At 46.9% G+C, this 17,607-nt stretch overlaps 1 protein-coding gene across 8 annotated transcripts in view; it reads right to left on the bottom strand.

The window, feature by feature from the left end:
- Positions 1–17,607, bottom strand: part of acsl1a (acyl-CoA synthetase long chain family member 1a) — a 37,964-nt gene that overhangs the window by 4,091 nt on the left and 16,266 nt on the right. For 7 of the 8 annotated variants that reach the window (XM_088639707.1, XM_088639738.1, XM_088639725.1 and 4 more), the window contains exons 3-18: positions 12,212–12,326; positions 11,317–11,381; positions 10,327–10,428; positions 9,499–9,598; positions 8,654–8,829; positions 8,208–8,240; positions 8,026–8,077; positions 7,556–7,629; positions 6,234–6,311; positions 4,992–5,126; positions 4,633–4,767; positions 3,716–3,811; positions 2,771–2,843; positions 1,640–1,728; positions 1,069–1,185; positions 653–796 (exon numbers count right to left, since the gene is read on the bottom strand). In XM_088639707.1, the coding sequence (XP_088495833.1) occupies positions 653–796; positions 1,069–1,185; positions 1,640–1,728; positions 2,771–2,843; positions 3,716–3,811; positions 4,633–4,767; positions 4,992–5,126; positions 6,234–6,311; positions 7,556–7,629; positions 8,026–8,077; positions 8,208–8,240; positions 8,654–8,829; positions 9,499–9,598; positions 10,327–10,428; positions 11,317–11,381; positions 12,212–12,326 (1,584 nt within the window). Of the gene's footprint in view, positions 1–652; positions 797–1,068; positions 1,186–1,639; positions 1,729–2,770; positions 2,844–3,715; positions 3,812–4,632; positions 4,768–4,991; positions 5,127–6,233; positions 6,312–6,372; positions 6,451–7,555; positions 7,630–8,025; positions 8,078–8,207; positions 8,241–8,653; positions 8,830–9,498; positions 9,599–10,326; positions 10,429–11,316; positions 11,382–12,211; positions 12,327–17,607 lie in introns of all 8 variants that reach the window. The other variant, XM_088639757.1, reaches the window with a different exon arrangement.

Below are 17,607 nucleotides of genomic sequence, written 5' to 3'. Positions count from 1 at the left end.
AACGTTTTATACAATTTCTAATTGTCTGCTGCATGACAGAGAGAGAGAGAGATTACACACAATATATTTCCGGTTTGGACCACTCTCTGCTACTCTTGCACAGGTATTAAAACCAAAACACCACAGGGCTTACGAGCAATGTTCCCTCTAAACTGTGCGCAGTTATGAAAATCAGCACACATAGGAAATTGAACTGTGCCAAAAAAAAAAATCCCCCCCAAAAATGATGATAATAAAACAAACGTGGTTGTCAATTGAAAAATGCTAAATTGGCCACATGAGACAGGCCGCGAGAGGCCCAACTGGGCTGTGTGCATTATTACTGCTACTCCATCATCAATATCTATGGTCCTGTAGTCTCATACCTCCCTGCTCATGCTCGCTCGGCACTCAGTCTCTATGACTGGCCTTGTTGAGTTGCTGTCCTGGTCTTTTGGATCTCTATGCTTATATGAGGATGACTACAGTATATGAACAAAAAAAAATTCAGGTTTACAATTTTGTACCACTCAATTTAGTGCGCACAAGTTTTTGCCACTGGGGTAAAATATGCACAACTTGACATTTTTGTGCACACAGGCCATTAACAATTAGAGGGAACGTTGCCCACAAGTCTGCAACAGAAAAGCCTGTTCTTTCTTCGCGGTCTCACCTGCAGGCTGTCTCCATGAACGAACACCTGAGCCACCGGCTCGCTGCGGTTGTAGATGTTCTCCACCTTTTCTGGCGCGATGTACTCGCCTTGAGCCAGCTTGAAGATGTGCTTCTTCCTGTCGATGATCTTCAGCGTGCCATTCTGCAAAGCGAAAACAAGCACATTCGCGCCGTGCCACAGTGCCAGTCCGACGAGGGGCAGACTCCTGTCCCCAGGGTTACCGAGACGGAGCTCAATCGGGGCGGGCGGATGTTTTTCGGACTGGGCAATCCACAGCCCTCCTGCCGCGAACGGGACGGGTGATGGCCCAGACCGCGCAGCAGCCGTGCCCCTCTGGGTCGGGCGGAACCGATGGCAGGGACGCGGGGACTGGCGCTCGGCGGAAAACTGGCCTGACCGCACCGCCAACCTACCGGCAGCCACTTGCCGATGTCTCCCGTGTGGACCCAGCCATCCTGGTCCAAGGCCTCGGCGGTTTTCTCCGGGTCTTTCAGGTAGCCCTTGAACACGTTTGGTCCCTTCGCACACACCTGCGCGCCGGCACGCACCGACAGGACGAACATTCACACGGAAGAGAAGACAGGAGGACACCGTCAGCTGCCAAGAGGGAAACTGGACCCGAGACGAAGACCACGCCCAGCTGTGTCACTTCTCTCCAACGCGGGTGTATAGTAGCAGGGCTGTGATTCTGGGCATGAGCCAACAAGGGGAGACCATTATGCTGGAGCTGCTGGGGTGCCGACAACTTGAGTGTGACCAAAAAGCGGCAGGAATCATAAGCCATGCGATTTTTAACATGGACACACGGCGTGGGTAAACACTCATCCAGAGGGGGAATACGACAAGACCCCATGACTCTTCTCGGAGCTGAGTGCATGCTCGGAAAATTCAAGGGCTCGGAAACTGCATGGACTATTTTAAGCTCTCTGTGAAACTTACAATGTAACAGACACGGACATAGAAATACAGCACCCTCGCACTCACCTCGCCCTCTCCGTTGACAGCAAAATAATTCATTTCTGGCACATCCACCAGCTTTACGACATTGCAGGGCAGCGGGGCTCCAACGTGTCCTAGGGAACAAGGAATACAAGCTCAACGGAAAAGCGAGCGGCGTGCTGACAAGCTCTGGAAACCAGGAGACCTGGTCTTGGGCTGAACCACGCACAGCTCCCACACGGGAGACCTCACCAATCACACACGAACGAGCCGGGGCTCTCCGCTCAGAGCTCGGGGCCTTCAGAGCACTTTGTCAACATGCTTACCGCTGTTTTAATTAATCCATAGCGACTCACATTTTTACAGCTGGGGAATTTCAGTGCTCAAGGGTACAACAACAGTTACAAGTCCAGAATCCTGACTGCTGAGCCTCACAGCTGCCGTTTTGCTCCTCACAGGGTCTGAACAGATAACCCTCTCACCTCTTCACAAAATTGTTCGAGCGCACTGACAGGAAAACCCGCAGCTCAGCATGTACTTCTTTATCTGAATGTGCCATGCATGAGAGTTTAGGCATATTAACACAAAATATTTTCACTTCACAGAAAAATACTTCCATCTACAGTATGTAAATACTCCCCAAAATAATTTTTCAATATCTGAGTATCGTCAAGGCTATGAGGCTTTCACATAGGTTACTGAAACCTGAAACCCTTTCTTTATGAACCCCAGTTGTTTCCTTGCCAAGATGCTACTGTCAAAATAATATTATAATACTGAAAACACAGCTGTACACAGCTGCACTTGTCTTACCATTGTTTTTGATTAATTAAACCTATGTAACATGGCTTGAAAAATGCCCCATCCTTCTGCATATTACAACAACAAACAAGTCATCACAAACTTTTACATAATTTATCAAACATGTTCTAGGGCTCTAAACTAGAAACACAAGTTTGGGAACACATCCTAGGCTAGTGAAATGCAAATCTGAAACCTTTTCCTTAAAGGCATTCCTCTCAAACGAGTAACCAAAATTAAACTATAACCCGAGGCGGAGCCTAGTATCAGGTTTGTGCTTCAACAACTCATCGAGGAACTCGGGCACAGAGAGCCCCTTGTGTATTTGGTGAAGTTCACGCCAGTGGAGGGAGACGGGCGCGACGCGGCCTTCACCTGCGGTCCAGTCCCCTGGCATGGACAGAGTGATGCCCGCTGTGCACTCCGTCTGGCCATAGCCCTCGTAGAACTGCCAGGGAGAGAGAGAACAGGCAGGCGGGACACGGTGAGCAAGTCAGAAGACAGAGAGAGAGAGTGACAGAACATAAAACCTGTTTTTAAATGCTGAATTCGTTTTAAAACTGCCAAAGGTGCAAAAGTTGGGACTACTTTTTTTTAACCAGCTACACTGCCTCCTTTCTCCTCTCATCCTCTGCAGGGAGGCCCTTGGGCAGTTCGGAGCTTCCCAGAGCTTCCCAGAGCTTCCCTAAGGTCTGCTGAGAAGCTGGTTTTTATGTACCCCTTCACTCTGCTGATGCAGGAGATGCATATCTGGAATAATCTCGGCCATTGCCCTAGTTTTTGGTTAATAACACAACCTTGCTTACAATTAAGATTTAACTGTGCTATGTACAAGATCCACAGAACACCAAGGTTTGTGACACATTTGGGCTTCCTTTACAAAAGTGGCGATCAGAACATGCTCAGGAGTTTCTGCCTCATATCATAGCCCTGCTTGCAGGAGAAGTTTCATTCAACAGCAGAGCAAATTCGTGTTTTATACTGGGTGCATGATAAACAAGGAGCTTAATTGCCCAAAACGCCCATTTAATTAAACAGTTTGCCCACGCTTGCAAGGCTTGAAACGCACGCCACAGACTGCCCGACGTAATCAAAAACCCGACATAACTTGCACTGGACTGAGCGAAATATACTGTACGATTGGCCGATCCAACATTTTGCCCATGCAAAGTTCATTCAAATAAGGCCCCACCACCCTCAAACAGAACTAAGGTGGCTCAGCCTCTTTAAAACCATGTTCTTGCCAGGAGAGGCCGGGCCAAGCCCGAGCCCAACAGCTGGGGCTCCAGTCAGAAGGGCACCTGCCTGTGCCGCACTCACCTGGCAGCCCAGGGCAGTCCTCAGGAAGGACAGGACCACAGGAGAGACTGGCGCGGCCCCCGTGATCATCAGACGCACCCTGCCACCCAGACTGGCCTGCATGGGGCACAGGGAAAGGTCGAGCTCAGCACCACTCTTACACAGTCACCACTTCTAGAAAATAAATCACTTCCGTATCTTCTAGTACTGGACAGAGCTGCATCCTCAGATATTCTGAACTAGTGTCTCCAACGCTGATGACATTACTGGCAGCACACCCTTTCAATCCTCGGCGTGAAGGCCTTCAAAGAGTGTGTTTGTAGGACGTAAAGTAAAGAATTTGCTAATTAGACTCATTACTAATTGATACTAATATACTGTACTAATTGATACTGCTTCCAAAGTGAAAACGTCAGCGAGAGAAAGTAGGTTGCGGTCATAAAACCAAATCAGTTCTCCATTAAAAAAACAAAATACAGTAATTTGTTGTCATCCACATGTTTCTCTGCTACGCTCTCTGTGAACTAACAAAATACAGAAATTTGTTGTCATCCACATGTTTCTTTGCTACTCTCTCTGTGAACTTAGTTTGACCAATTTGCTGTAAAATGTAGGCGTTAAATTGGTGTGAGAGGGAACAACAGAAATCTGTGTTGCTGTAAGAACACAAGAAAGGTTACAAACAAGCTTGTTTGGCCGATTGTGGCTTAATGAGCCGTGGAGCTGCTTCACGAAGCTAGCCAGAAGCTTTGAGGAAATGGCTGGGAAACTTCCCTGAAGCTCCCACCCGGATCCCTCTGCTTCACGCTTCACGGTCAAGTCTGAAGAAGTCCTCTGGGTTGACTTCCTCAGTGCCTGAATATTGCCCCCTGGTAACCTTTCCTGTTCATGACTCCCGTTTGCAGCACAAGCAGTTGCACCCCCACCACGGGCCCCACCTGCACTTTGCTGAAAATGAGCTTGTCCCACATGCTGTCATTCCTCACAATGCCACTCCTGAGCTCCGCTTCCTTCCTCTTGGAGGCAAACTCCAGTAGCCATCGCTTCACAGGAGTATTGGCCTGGCCGAAAATCTGAACACGGGAGCCAAGATCACCGATTAAAAGTGGGAAGAAATGGAGCAACAGCACAATACTGAGGGTTAACTTTCTGATCCTCCTTGCCAAGTGGATTCTTGGTATGCTAAGGCCAACCGAAGGTTATCAACAGCATTCTGCTCAGGGATGCAGCACATTAGCGGAACAGAACATAAGAGCTGAGGCTGAAAGCGTCGGTCAGCGAAGAGGACATCACTCACCCTGTCAAACATCCGGTTGAGCAGACGAGGTACTACAGGGAACAAAGTGGGGCGCAAGGTCTTGAGGTCGTCCATGAGGAGCCTGATGTCACCCTGGAAGAATCCTATCCGGGCTCCATGACACAAGATCACAGCCTGGAAGCAGAGGGGACGTTACTGTCCGTGCTGCCGCGCTGTCGATTTCTTGTCCAGGAACTGAGCAGTAATTCTAGTTTCTAGTGGTTCTGTTTTGTTACGAGTTAGGCACTTTTCACACCTGTTAAGTCTCACAAGCTTAATGGCGAGACTGGCGTCGTGACCTTTAAAAAGGTGCTGCATAATGTTAACAAGGTTCCAGGTAAGAAGCAGCAGGTAAGGTTGGATGAAATGAAGAATCGGTACAGTCAAATTTAAAGCAGTTACTTTGTGGCATATTCAGAAACGGTGAATGTAGCTGGTACTGTAGGTGCCGATTCTAAATCGTGCAGATAGCTTCTACACGGACAACATGTTGTAGGATTAACTGCAACAGTAACATTAACAGTCCTTAACGTATCTAGATGCATAAGCACATTTAACACGGACAGAAGAAGGGCATTTCTACTGGACTGAAGAAATCAGTCGTGTAGAAACAACGGGTCATCTTCTGCATTTGGTACCTTCTCGAGCAAGGTACAACACTGGTGCCCCACCTGATGTTGGATCCCCCAACTGCTAAGCACATTCTCGTTTTTTTCTAAAGATTAGGGACTTCGGTAACTGATCCTGAGGGACCACTGCGCCAGTGAGTGTGCCAGCTTTCAATCTTCAATGCTGATTGACACCTTTAATTGATCCACTTCTGTAGACTTGGTTAGTGTCTGCACTCAGTTCTGAGTTCACAAATATCCTTACTCCATGAGCACAATCTCCAACACCTTCGTCATGCTGAACATGCCTAGTTCTGACAAAGCATCTCTTGCTAGGACATCAATTTATGATGAATATTTACAGGTGGAAAAGACAACGAACCAGACATTCTCACAGGTGCTTTGTATTTCCTTTTGCAGAGGTGTGACTGGTTATACTTCAAACAACATACCTGCACACAGTAAATGAGAACATGCCAGTGCTACTTCTGATTGCAGAAGTCTGTTTTTTCAAACCTCTGAGACATTTCACTTACGTCAAGGATTTAATACTTTCCATGATGACAACTCTCCAGATATAACAAGACAGGCAAAACGGACATGGCTTTTCAGGTGACTCGTTTTAAACACATACCTGCACCACCCTCTCAAACATGTGGGCAAGAGGCAAGTAGGAAACATGAATGTCGGTGGTGTTTAAGCGACAAATCATCTGAAAGAAACAAAACAGCAGACAGACAGGGGAGGGGGATGGTGAGCAACAGGGCTCTTACCTCCACCACCCTCTCAAACATGTGCGCCAGAGGCAGGAAGGAGATAAGGACATCGTCAGGACAGGGGAAGAAGGTGCTCTGGAGACGGCCGAGGAAGACAGGGACAGCGAGAAGGACAGGAAAAAAAAGGAAAGTTGATGGAAAAAGAGAGGAAGTACAAGGTGAGAAAAGTCCCAGAAATAAAGGAGAGGAGAGATCAACCCCAACAAGACCACACCGATATAAACTGCTGGAATGTCTTCTCTATACGACACCAGTACAGAACAGAACTGAAATCTCACACTGGACTCGTTCGTGTGGGGGGTCTTGCTTATCCTGTGCAGCTCGATTTTTAGATTTATTTTAAAAACCGTCTGTAATGACTTCACTTCAGAAGCAGGTGTTAGGGTCGGTGCTCTCCAAATACATATCTACATGTTCCAACGTTTAGCCATTGATTCTACTGATCAACGGAAAATGGAAAAAGATAAATAAACATAAATCAAGATGTTTCTAGTAATACTATCTCTTGAGTGGGGCTTTATAGTTTATAGCAAAGACAAGCACCTACATTTATCATTTCAAACATTTGCTCCGTGTCCTAAAATATGAACATCTGCAGATGAGATGCACACAGTTGTGTCATTTTTTCACTAACAATTACATATATAAATAATAGAGTGGAGCTTTCCTGATGACCAAACAATACTGTTAAAACTGGCCTTGAAACAAATGGCTCACTTTGAAGTCAAGACTTTAAGGGAGCAATAATTTTGGCTGAACTGAATGCTCTGTTTGTTACTAGCTGCATACCCTTCAACATGCTAGTGATCCGGTTTCTTTTCATTACAGTTTAACATAACAGTGCTGGTTGTACAAACTGGCTTCTCTAGGGAAAAAAGTCAGTTGAAAGTTCAGGATTATAAACAGGAAGTTGCTGTGCAGAGGCATGTGTAACAGTTCTAAATGTCCCCACAGCACTTCCTCTCCTAAAGTTTCCATAAGAAGCTACAGCACTTTCTGTGGAAACAAAGAGATTAGGTTCTAACTGGATGTTCAATGTCTAAGAAGATTACAAAAAGGATTATGTGGACAAATGAAATCAGTCCTTGAAAGTTTTGGATGGGGATGATCAGTGTAGTATAAATGTAGCTGATGTGCATATGAAATTCAATAATGCCAAAGCCCTTGAAAGTAGGTTTACCTCAGTTACTTTAGTAAATGCAGAACAATTGGACACAATATTTTCATGGGTAAGCATTGCACCCTTGGGGTTTCCTGTGAAGAAAAAAAAAGCTTAAGAAGATATTATCTTGTGCCCTGGGCAACTACAATACTCGTGCTGTTGAATTAGAACCTGCCTTAGCTCTGTGGTGGTACAGTTCTGTAAGACATTTCTGAATACACACACAAAACATGACCAAATTAAGCAGTGCCTTGAAGATGAAGCTGGGTCATTTTCGTAAACGAGCTGGCGTACAGATTTTGTTTTTAAAGAACAGCTTCGAAAATAAACTACGATTTTTCTTTGACCCCAAACTTGAGAGCAATGACAGCCGCGATGCCAACATTTCCCACTCCAGAATCTCGCCCGCGCGCAGAGTGATGTTCTCTCAGTATTGCTGTCCATTCAATCCTGTATTAACCGGAGAAGGTGCAACACAGATCTCTCACCCGTGGTTCCGCTGGTGAAGCAAATGACCGCCAAGTCATCGGGCTTCGGGGGCTGAAAGAAGCCGCAAAACGAGAGAGCAAAGCTGTCACTTTGGCGCGAGCCGTACCGCGCCGCGTTTCAACTTCCTGCTCCTGGAGGAGTTCCAGAGAAAATGTAATCACTTCACTCAAACGCTACTCACCACTGGCTTCTTCAGGTTTGCCCGTCCAAGAGCCTAGGACACACGAAGAGAGGACAACAATGCATGACAAGGGGACTGACAGGAGGGGCTTAGCTTACTGCAGCGTCAAATCGAGCTCAAATCCGCATGTTTCACAGTCCTACGGGCGAGATTCGGGACAACAGGATGCACAGACTGGAGGCCTCCGAACAGTCCTCTAATATCCCAGGACAAGAGAGCAGCCCAGTAAAAAGCCTTTCATAAGCAGAGAGCAGCCAAAGAACAGGAAACCAGTCGTTTACCATGACTGCAGAGAAAACTGGCTGTGAAGTTTGGAAAACCCGCAGCCATTGATAAACAGAAAAGAAAGCGAAGGTCTGCTCATTTAAATGGGAGGACAGGAAACGGTTTCGGAGTGCCTTTCAGCCAGGTTACTGGAAATAAGTAGAGGTTTCACAGGAGCTGACCTCCACGTCCTTCAGACTGAGGATCTCCACCCCACACTGCCGGCCTCGTGCCACCAGCTCCGTGTCGAAGGCCTCCATGAGGATGACGGTTTTCAAAGGGTGTTCGGCCCCAGAGACACAGTCGAGAAGGAGCCTGGCTTTGTCGGCAACGTCGCAAATCACCGTGGAGATAGTCGCTGAAAATCGGGCGGGAGGGGGGTGTGATCAGATTAGTTTGGATGCTTTCAGGCCGAAAAACAAAGCAAGACAAAAGACACAAATCACTAGAATGTCAGCAGATTCACTGGCACTCGTTTTCACAGTAAGTCTTTTTGCATGTACAAATTACAAGGATAAAACCCAATTTATCCAGGCAAAACATCTTTTAACAGAGAAAGGATACAGTTCGAGGTAACCAAACTGTCCTTAAAAAAATGGCTCATTTAGACATACAGTGGCTTTGTTAGCTTTAATTTAAACCATAAGCAAGGTTTCTGTATGAACCTCCAGAGATACTACAAAATGCCTGAGGGGACATCATTCAGGCGAAAACTGACTCTTTTCTGAGAGTCGGGCCTGCAGGGTCGCCGCGTCACCCTGGCCACCTAATTCCACCTCGCTACACTACCACTCGGGGACCCCTGATCACAACCTGCTCGAACCCAGGATCGCAGAGCTCAACCTGCGGGTGCATGCCTGTGTGGCTTCAGACGACTGGGCAGCTCCTAACGATGAGCTGCTCGGGTGAGGTAGATCAGTCAAATGTTTGAGAAACATGTGAAAGCACTGCGAGGCCCCCCGCTGAGGAAGTCCCGTTTCCAGCCCACGATATCCGGCAGGAGAGGTTCTCGAAGACACAAGCCTACCTTTCTCAATGATGTATTTTATGGCTTCAGTTCCCAGAGTGTCGTACAGGGGCACCGACACCATCGAGTAAGTGTAACACGCCAGCTCAGCTATCAGCCACTGTACAGAGGGAAGCACACATGGCGTTAACACAACAAACTGCAAAAAAACAGCCTCCACAGCTTTCACGTGCACAAGGATGAATAAAGTGTACCAGCTCTTTATGCAAGACAACACTTAGCTATTAAACCACTTCTGTGCCCTGTTTCTGTACCAACAGACTGCAACTGCCAACTTGTAAGCTGATGTGACCTCAGGTCTCAGAAGATAAGCAGGACTGGGCCTGATCGGCACTGGGATGGGAGACCTCCGAGGAAAACCAGGTCACTGCTGTAGGTGATACTGGTGGACCAGCAGGGGGAGCTCCTCCCTTCTGGACCAGAATTTCCAAGGCAATGTCACAGTGTGATGGCTGGGGAACACTGTGCTGTAGGGAGTGACGCCTTTTGAATAAGAGGTTAAACTACAGTCCTGACCTTTAGTCCAGGCTGGAGCCAAACCAGTGAGGAAGAGGACAGTTCAGTTCATAGACAGGAATTATTAGGAGCCAGGGGGATATTTTGCCAGGACACCAAATTGGGGGTAACACCCCTACTCTTTTCAAGAAACGCCCTGGGCTTTTTAATGACCACAGAGAGTCAGGGACTTGGTTTTTATGGGGCCTTTTTACAGCAGAGTGTCCCTGTCACTAACTACATGAACGCAGTTACCAATTTAAAATACAAAGCCTAATCAAGATCTGGGACAATATCTGCAGTGAAATCCTGCTGAAGGTGACAATGCGTTACCTCTGGTCTGTTCTGTGCAAATATTCCGATGAACTGGTCAGGTGTAGGCGACAGACCCCTGTGGAGTAACCCAGACCCAAGCCATTCTGCTCTGTCCGCTACCTGACATACAACAAAGAAAAAGGGAAGGCTCTTTCATCTCCTTCTCACAGGATAGCCACATGACATCGGCACTAGGCACATGTGCTAAAGCAGAACACCCTGCTCCCAGAGCAAAACACTGGTCCCAGTCACTGACGAACAGGCGCCCGGAGTTTCCAGTATGATCTGCAATGACAAGGCCACTGAGCCGAAGCAGGTTTCTCACACTGGCCATACTGAAACAATTCTGTCTTGGTGGATCTTGTTTCACAGTGCAAGTATTGTATGCGATGTCATCAGATTCAGAATCGCCTTTACTCGCCAAACGCATTTCATGTACAAGGAATTTACTCTGGTGTACTTGGTGCTGTAAGAACATTCTACATATACAGTAAGACATTCTACTACGAGACAAAAGACAACAGACGTCATTAAGACAGTCCACATAGAACTAGGACTTTTGGTGAAGCAAGACGACAGCCCCAGGAAAGAAGCTGGTCAAGTACCAGGTGCTTCTGGTTTTAACAGACTGGCAGCGTCTCGGTTAGGGAATGTTATGGAACCAGTGGTAACCTAGGTGGGAGGGGGTCATCAGCCATCTTTCTTGCCCGCTTCTCTGCCCTGGAAGAGCACGGCTCATCAAGGGAGGGCGGGTGACGGCCAACGAGCCTCTCCGCAGAGCGGACAACACGCTGCAGAGCGCCTTTGTCCGGTCTAACATTTCATTTCGGGTGCGTTCTGAAACTCTTCGAAAAAGACCGCTCCTTATTACGACGCAGAAGAAGAGTGTCCTTTATGACAGGGATTTAACCAAAGCACGCGACGTTGCAATGTTGCATTAGCTCCTTCCCAGCGCGGGGGATGGGACCAGCCCAGCACCACCGTAGAGACGAGGATGGAGAGCCTTACCTCCTGGTAGGACAGCCACTCGTACGGCTGGTTGGGTTTTCTCGATCCCAGGCAGGGGCCATTGTCTTTGAAGAAAATGATCATTTTTTGGGTAAATGCACTTTTTTTAAAAACAGGCATTTGCCTAACAAAACCCCCCCAGAACTGGTGTTGGAATGGGTTGTCTGCTCCGAGCTCCCAGCTGCCCACACACACCTACACCCCCGTTACCCACGAGCCAGGGCTCCCTGTAAGGGAGGGTCTGGAACAGGAACAGTGCAGCTGATGACACCATCTGCAAAGTTCAAATGACCCACCGCTGAAATTTACCTTGTGCAGAAATCATTTTAGACTGTAACTATATGTTTAATGCAAAACATATATATATAAACTGATGGAAAAAAGAAACGCAACATTTTTCTCCACATCAAATAAAAAAAAACAATGTATTAATGTAGAAGACTCGGTAGCACAATCCAATCAAGTATGGATGGAGCCGAGGCAGAGTTCCTTGACAAAGCCCCCCAAAAAATCATTCTGGTATTCATACTCCCTGTAGAAGTCAGGATTAACCTTAAAATTATTTTTAAAGGCCCTGAAGGATCTCTCTCCTCTTTTCTACGTATAAACCATCTCACACTCTCTACTCCCCCAATTTGTTCCAGTTGCCAAATAAGGAACTATGGGTAATACTGTCAAAATGGTCACAGAGGTCCGTCCCATCCTGATCCCACCCCGAGTCTGTTTTCAAACCTCACCTTAAAACTCATTTTCCACTGGCGGATTTGCAGTGAGATATTTGTTTTATATCTTTCTTAATGATTTCTGACCCATGGTTTCTCTACAGCGCTTTGGGATATTTTCGATACAACAGGCAGTCTATAAATCAGGATTATTACGTGGCGGTGGTACTTACTTGATACACGGACGCCCCTCTGAAAGATCTCATACATGGTCTTGGCTTCACTGTAGAAGAAGGACATGAGCTTCCCACTGTCACTCAGCACTGATCTTCGGGCATATTCACCGCCCTGGGGCAAATAAAGGAGGAACTGGTCACTCAAACTTTCCCTCAAACAACAGCAGAATCCAACACCTCTGTTTGAGATGAGAAAGGTCACGTTTTTGCTGTGCGAAAATCAGCTGTGCTGAAAATCAGACGTTCGCTTGTCACTAGAAAACTGGTGGAAACCAATTTGGCTGCACAGTTATACACACATATTGCAAGACCCCCCAGTCTCGTGCTTTTAAAGTCAGGGACAGATTGTGCATCATTATATTCAAGACATGATCTGGATGTTTGTTGCTTATTTGACAGAACCTAAATCCTGTGTTGTAGCGGATGGTGTCCAGTGTTATTTTTGTGCTTCCTTTTAACACTGCTTGCTGCCCAGATCGCTGAACAGCAGCAGAACTTGTAACAGGAGGAGGGTGTAAGGGATGAGGTTCAGGAGAAGCCCTGTAAACCCAAAGCAGTGATGTACATTCCTAGAGGCCACAAGCCTGAAAAGTGCTTATCTGGTACAGCAGCAGGACAGTGTACTGAGTTCTGAACGCAGGGAACCTCTAGCACTTGGGAAGAACAGGTCAGAGGAGCTGTTTTCAGGAAACAACCATCCCGAGTAACAACCCCTGCCCGGGCAGCCGAGAGTGCTGGGGCGGCGAGCTCAGTAAGAAACGTCACACGACGGAGGATGCCAGTGGATCAGTGGGTTGAAAAAGGAGCGCTCCCTCCACTTGGCTCCTAACCGGAAGCAGAAGAGCGCTCTAGAAGTGGGCTGCTGTGGTTACAAGGCGGCCGTTACCACAACAGTAACGGAGCGGCTCTCCCAGCAGGACCGTCTGAACGAACGGAGATTTCAGCTGTGTGTGTGTGTGTGTGTGTGTGTGTGTGTGTGTGTGTGTGTGTGTGTGTGTGTGAAGGAAAGCTGAGCTTGAGGAAATACAATCACAGTCTTCCCTTTCCAAGGAAGACTCATTCTGAAGATCGATGCAATCCTGAATGTAACACTTTTAAAGGGGATGTGCATAAGTATTACAATCAATCATTTGCTCCAGGGCTGGTCCCCAGACAGATCTGGGACTCCAGAGTCAGGCTCTACTCATGGAGAAACTCTGGGGAAGCCCTGGGTTTCCTCTGAGCTGTTTGCTTAGCTGCAAGCTGATTTTACAGGCCAGATCAACACAGATTAACAAAGGCGTTTTTTTTTTCTGGAGATTTACTCTGGTTCATTAACTTCTTGGTAAACCCTCTGAGTCTTCAAGAGCTGTAGAACACAGCACAAACCTGAGAGAGGAAGACAGAGAAACAGAGAGAAACCAGAGAGAGGGAACACCTTCACCCTGCTCTTCCTCTAGGCTTGCGTCATGCGAGAGGACCTTGTTCTGGTCAGTCTTGGAGACCTGCAGGACGCACATCTCTTGTTTTCTATGTAGTGAAAAGTTGATTTCTGTATGTTGTGTAATGTTTTGTTTTGTTTCCTTGCTTTATCCTATCAATGAACACCTGTCTGTCCCAGTTCTGACTCTCGAGTCAGAAAAGCCAGACCATTTCTCCTCCTTTTTTCTAGAAATACCTGCTGCTCAAACATCACAAGACTATAACACTACGACAACACAAGTCCACAAGCACAGGGAAGCAGGTCATCATGCCAAAGCTCTTTCTACTTAACCTTTAACACTGGGGCTTTTTGGAGAAGATCATCAAAATCTGAGTAAGTTACCCCTTAAACAGGTTCTGTGAGAAAACAAATGACTTAACTACACACACCTGAAGCAGGCTCCACAGCGGGAACATTGTGTTTCTTTCCAGCAGGGAAGAAAGCCTTACTTGTTCCTTTGCAGCCTACACATGCTGACACAGCTCCCTACTTGAACTACTTTTTTCGGCTAGACCTAGTACACGGTCTGGGGAGGCAGTCACTGACAAAGAAGGACTTCAGAACAAACAAAATGGGAAGACAAGGGGTTTAAATCTAGACAAGAGACGCGTGGCTGAAAACCCCCCCCGAAAGAAACAGAAAAATGCCTGTTGTCACTTAGGAACGACTATTTTATGATGCCGACGGGCAGAGCAACTTTCTCTCCATGCGAACCAGGCCACCCCCTCCAACAGCAAACAATAGAGCCCCTTCAGGCTGGTGTGGCTGAGGCGGCTATCCCCACTGTCAGCACTGTGCGCTTCTCAGAAGAGCTCTGTCCCTCTGTGCAGGAGGGGCGACACGGCGGCCTCGTCTACACCAGCTGTGCGTGGGAGAGCTGGCACTGCACTGCCTCAGGGGCTGTGCAGGGACTCTGTAACGGCTAACCGAGAAACAGCTGGAGCCACTGCCTTTAAAAAAAAAAAACATGTCAAGAACCATTAATTATCCCAAACTTTTCAATCTTCCGAGTGTTCCCCTTGTTTTCCACAACACCCCTGATCTGAAAAGGCTCGAGGGAAATTCCAAAGTCCGGGCTTTCCAAGTATCCGAAAAGCCCAAGCTCACTTTGACACACTACCAAAGAGGGGATCTTCATTTCACTTGACTGAGAAGATCAACAGCCTGGGAACCACACCCTACCACTAGATGGAGTGCTAAACCATCAAATAAACAAATGGGATGAAGAATAAAAAGGAAATAGGATGAAGGTTTTTATTTTGCTTTGACCGTCACTGCGGAAGAGGGGGATCCTTCCTGTTCACACAGAACCACGGCCCTGAGGCTGAGGATCAAAGAGAATCGACGACTGATTTAACCAGTCAGAAGACAGCAGTTTCCAAGGGTTTCTGAACTGAAGGGTTTAAGCTGTAAGGCTATAAGGCAGTAGCACTATAGTGCTGCCGGTGGGAGAGCGTGTCCCACATCAACAGAGGGTTTTAGGATTCGGCTAACTGGTTTTACTACTAACAGGTGTGTCACACCACAACAGTTGAGGGAGGATAATCCTGCCAGAGTCCTGTTTGACCTGGAACACCGCTATTGTATACTGTGTGTGTACCACGCTGACAACCCTAGCGATATTCAACATACAGTTGACTACACTGACTAGTGAAAACTCCCGCAGACGCGCAGGTATTCTGATAATTACCTGCCTTTATATCTGGAGGATAGGGTCACTTCTCAAAGGGGTGCTTTGTCTCCTGTTTTATGAAAGACTCAAGTTTACGAAGCGCTTGAACAGCTACTTCAAACAAAGAGCACAGCAGTCGCTTTCAAAATGCGTAAAATTATGGTAGCTGAGCTCAGAACGCCTTTTTATGGTCAATTCAATTACCATGTACAGGATGTCCTGCTGGTAAACAGACGTCTAACCCACCTAAAAGCAGGCATGAACAACATTCCTCACTACGTCTCGACAGACCTCTCGGCTTTACAACATGAAAAGAAACTGTAGGTTCGAACGCCACGTCTCCTTTATCTGCGAGCTGGGCTACCCAAACGAGCAGCAGTCACACTTGCAGGAACAGGCAAGCAACTGGAAACAGACTACTGCAATGTCAGGGCTCGGAGAGGCCCTGTTATGCAGCCGGGACTGTGGCACATTTCACGGATTACAAGAACAGCTGTATGCTACCAGCGCGTGCCAAGTTTTTTTCTTCTTCTCTCCCCCTACAGAAAGCGACCCAAGTTAGACCGCGCGTCTCTGCACTCGCTCACCCTTCTGTGAATCACATGCCTGTTCGTCAGGAAGACTGAGAATAGCACCAGCGACATGTGACACCCCCCCCCCCATGGCCAAGCACCAGGCCCAAGCCCTCTGTTCCCACTGGCCTCCCTGCAGGGGGAGCGCTCCCACCCAGTGTGGGAAACGTCATGTTTTACATATCCGCTCGTTCGACCTTGTGGAATGCCACAAAAAATAAAAAGGTAATCCAACACCCCTCCAAACCTGCAATTAGAGTTTACAACAGAAATGTGGAAAAACTAAGCTGCACTAACGATGGGTGTAACTACACACCTCCAGTGGTGGTTGAAGAACTTCCTCCCGGGTCTTTAACCAAAGCCCCTAACTCTGATGGTACAGTGCCCTACACGGGCCTTCTGTAGGTCTGACATGAACACACAGTCAAAGCAATTGTAATAAAATCGGTTTTAATGCTCGTGGTAGCGGGTTTTTGTTTTTATTTTTGGGTATGCCAACAGGTACACCCGAACAGATGCATTTTGGTTTTTCAGCGCACGAGGTTAAATGTTATTTCAACCTGTTAACGTGTTTGTTTCAACAAATCTGAACTTCGTTTGGTGAAATTCAAGTGCTGTCCTCGCCCCCAGACGGCGACATCTCTGTTATTTACAGTTGCCGTATTTGTATACAGATTTGTGTACAAAGTAATTTGTTTAGCAAACTAAAAAAATGGGGGCTCACCAGTTTAGCTTCTAGGGAAATTGGCTAATTTTCCTTCTGACAAGGAAAGTACATGTGGACGAATGTGATAGACAGCTGATGCACAGTTAGCTGGTGTCCACAGGTTCAGAACGTGTAGGATCTTTTCGCCACAATGGAGGGCTAAAAAAATCTGTGTGTGTGTGTATCTGAGGGAGGTACTCTGAAGGAAAAGCTTTGCTGATAACTGTTCAGATTTACCTGCTTGGCTTGAGTCAAGCTGTGTGCACAGGCTTTACGTGATGCAGGTAAACCTGACAATCTAGACAACGGACACACCAACATTAAGGAACTCCTACAGCAGACACCACAGATCTCCAGGTTTGTTCTGAACTCGAATACCGCAAGCATCAAGATCAGGGCTCATATTCTTAAAGCACTAATAATCTCACACACTGGGATTTACGTCTGAAATCCAACCTGTGTTTGCAACACAATAATAGGTGCTTTAAAAATTGATGTTTTTGAAACTGAGTGTAGACAGCAACGCATCTGGTTACTAGACTATATTAAAGACACCATGTCCCTCAGGGCACAGCGAAAACACAGGCCTTAATTAAGAACAGGTAAGACCAATCCTGAGAGGTTTCAGACTCGAACTTCAAAGCTGAAGTTGAATTTATAGGACTAATGAAATGACTGGGGATATTGTGTAACAACGCTTGATGAAGCGGAAAACCCACAGAGAAAACGAGAAATAAAAACGAAAAGGGAATTACAGTAGTACCGACACCCGTCCTGCATGTCAGAAGAGCTACAAACACAGCACAACTGAAGAAGAGCTTTATAAAATGTACTTTTGCTTTCAAACAGAAACATTTTTATTACTCCTTGACAGAAGTTGCTTGGAGCAGCTCAGTGTTTCTAAAGCCGGGGCCACACAAGAAAAACAACAATGTATCCCCCAGATTAAATTTGAATTTGAATTTTGAGAGGACACAGCGT

Source organism: Lepisosteus platostomus, chromosome 1, assembly GCF_059453375.1.
Source record: "Lepisosteus platostomus isolate fLepPlt1 chromosome 1, fLepPlt1.hap1, whole genome shotgun sequence".
NCBI lineage: Eukaryota > Metazoa > Chordata > Actinopteri > Semionotiformes > Lepisosteidae > Lepisosteus > Lepisosteus platostomus.
Note: the sequence above shows the minus strand (reverse complement) of the source record. Positions and strands in the feature narration are given on the sequence as shown.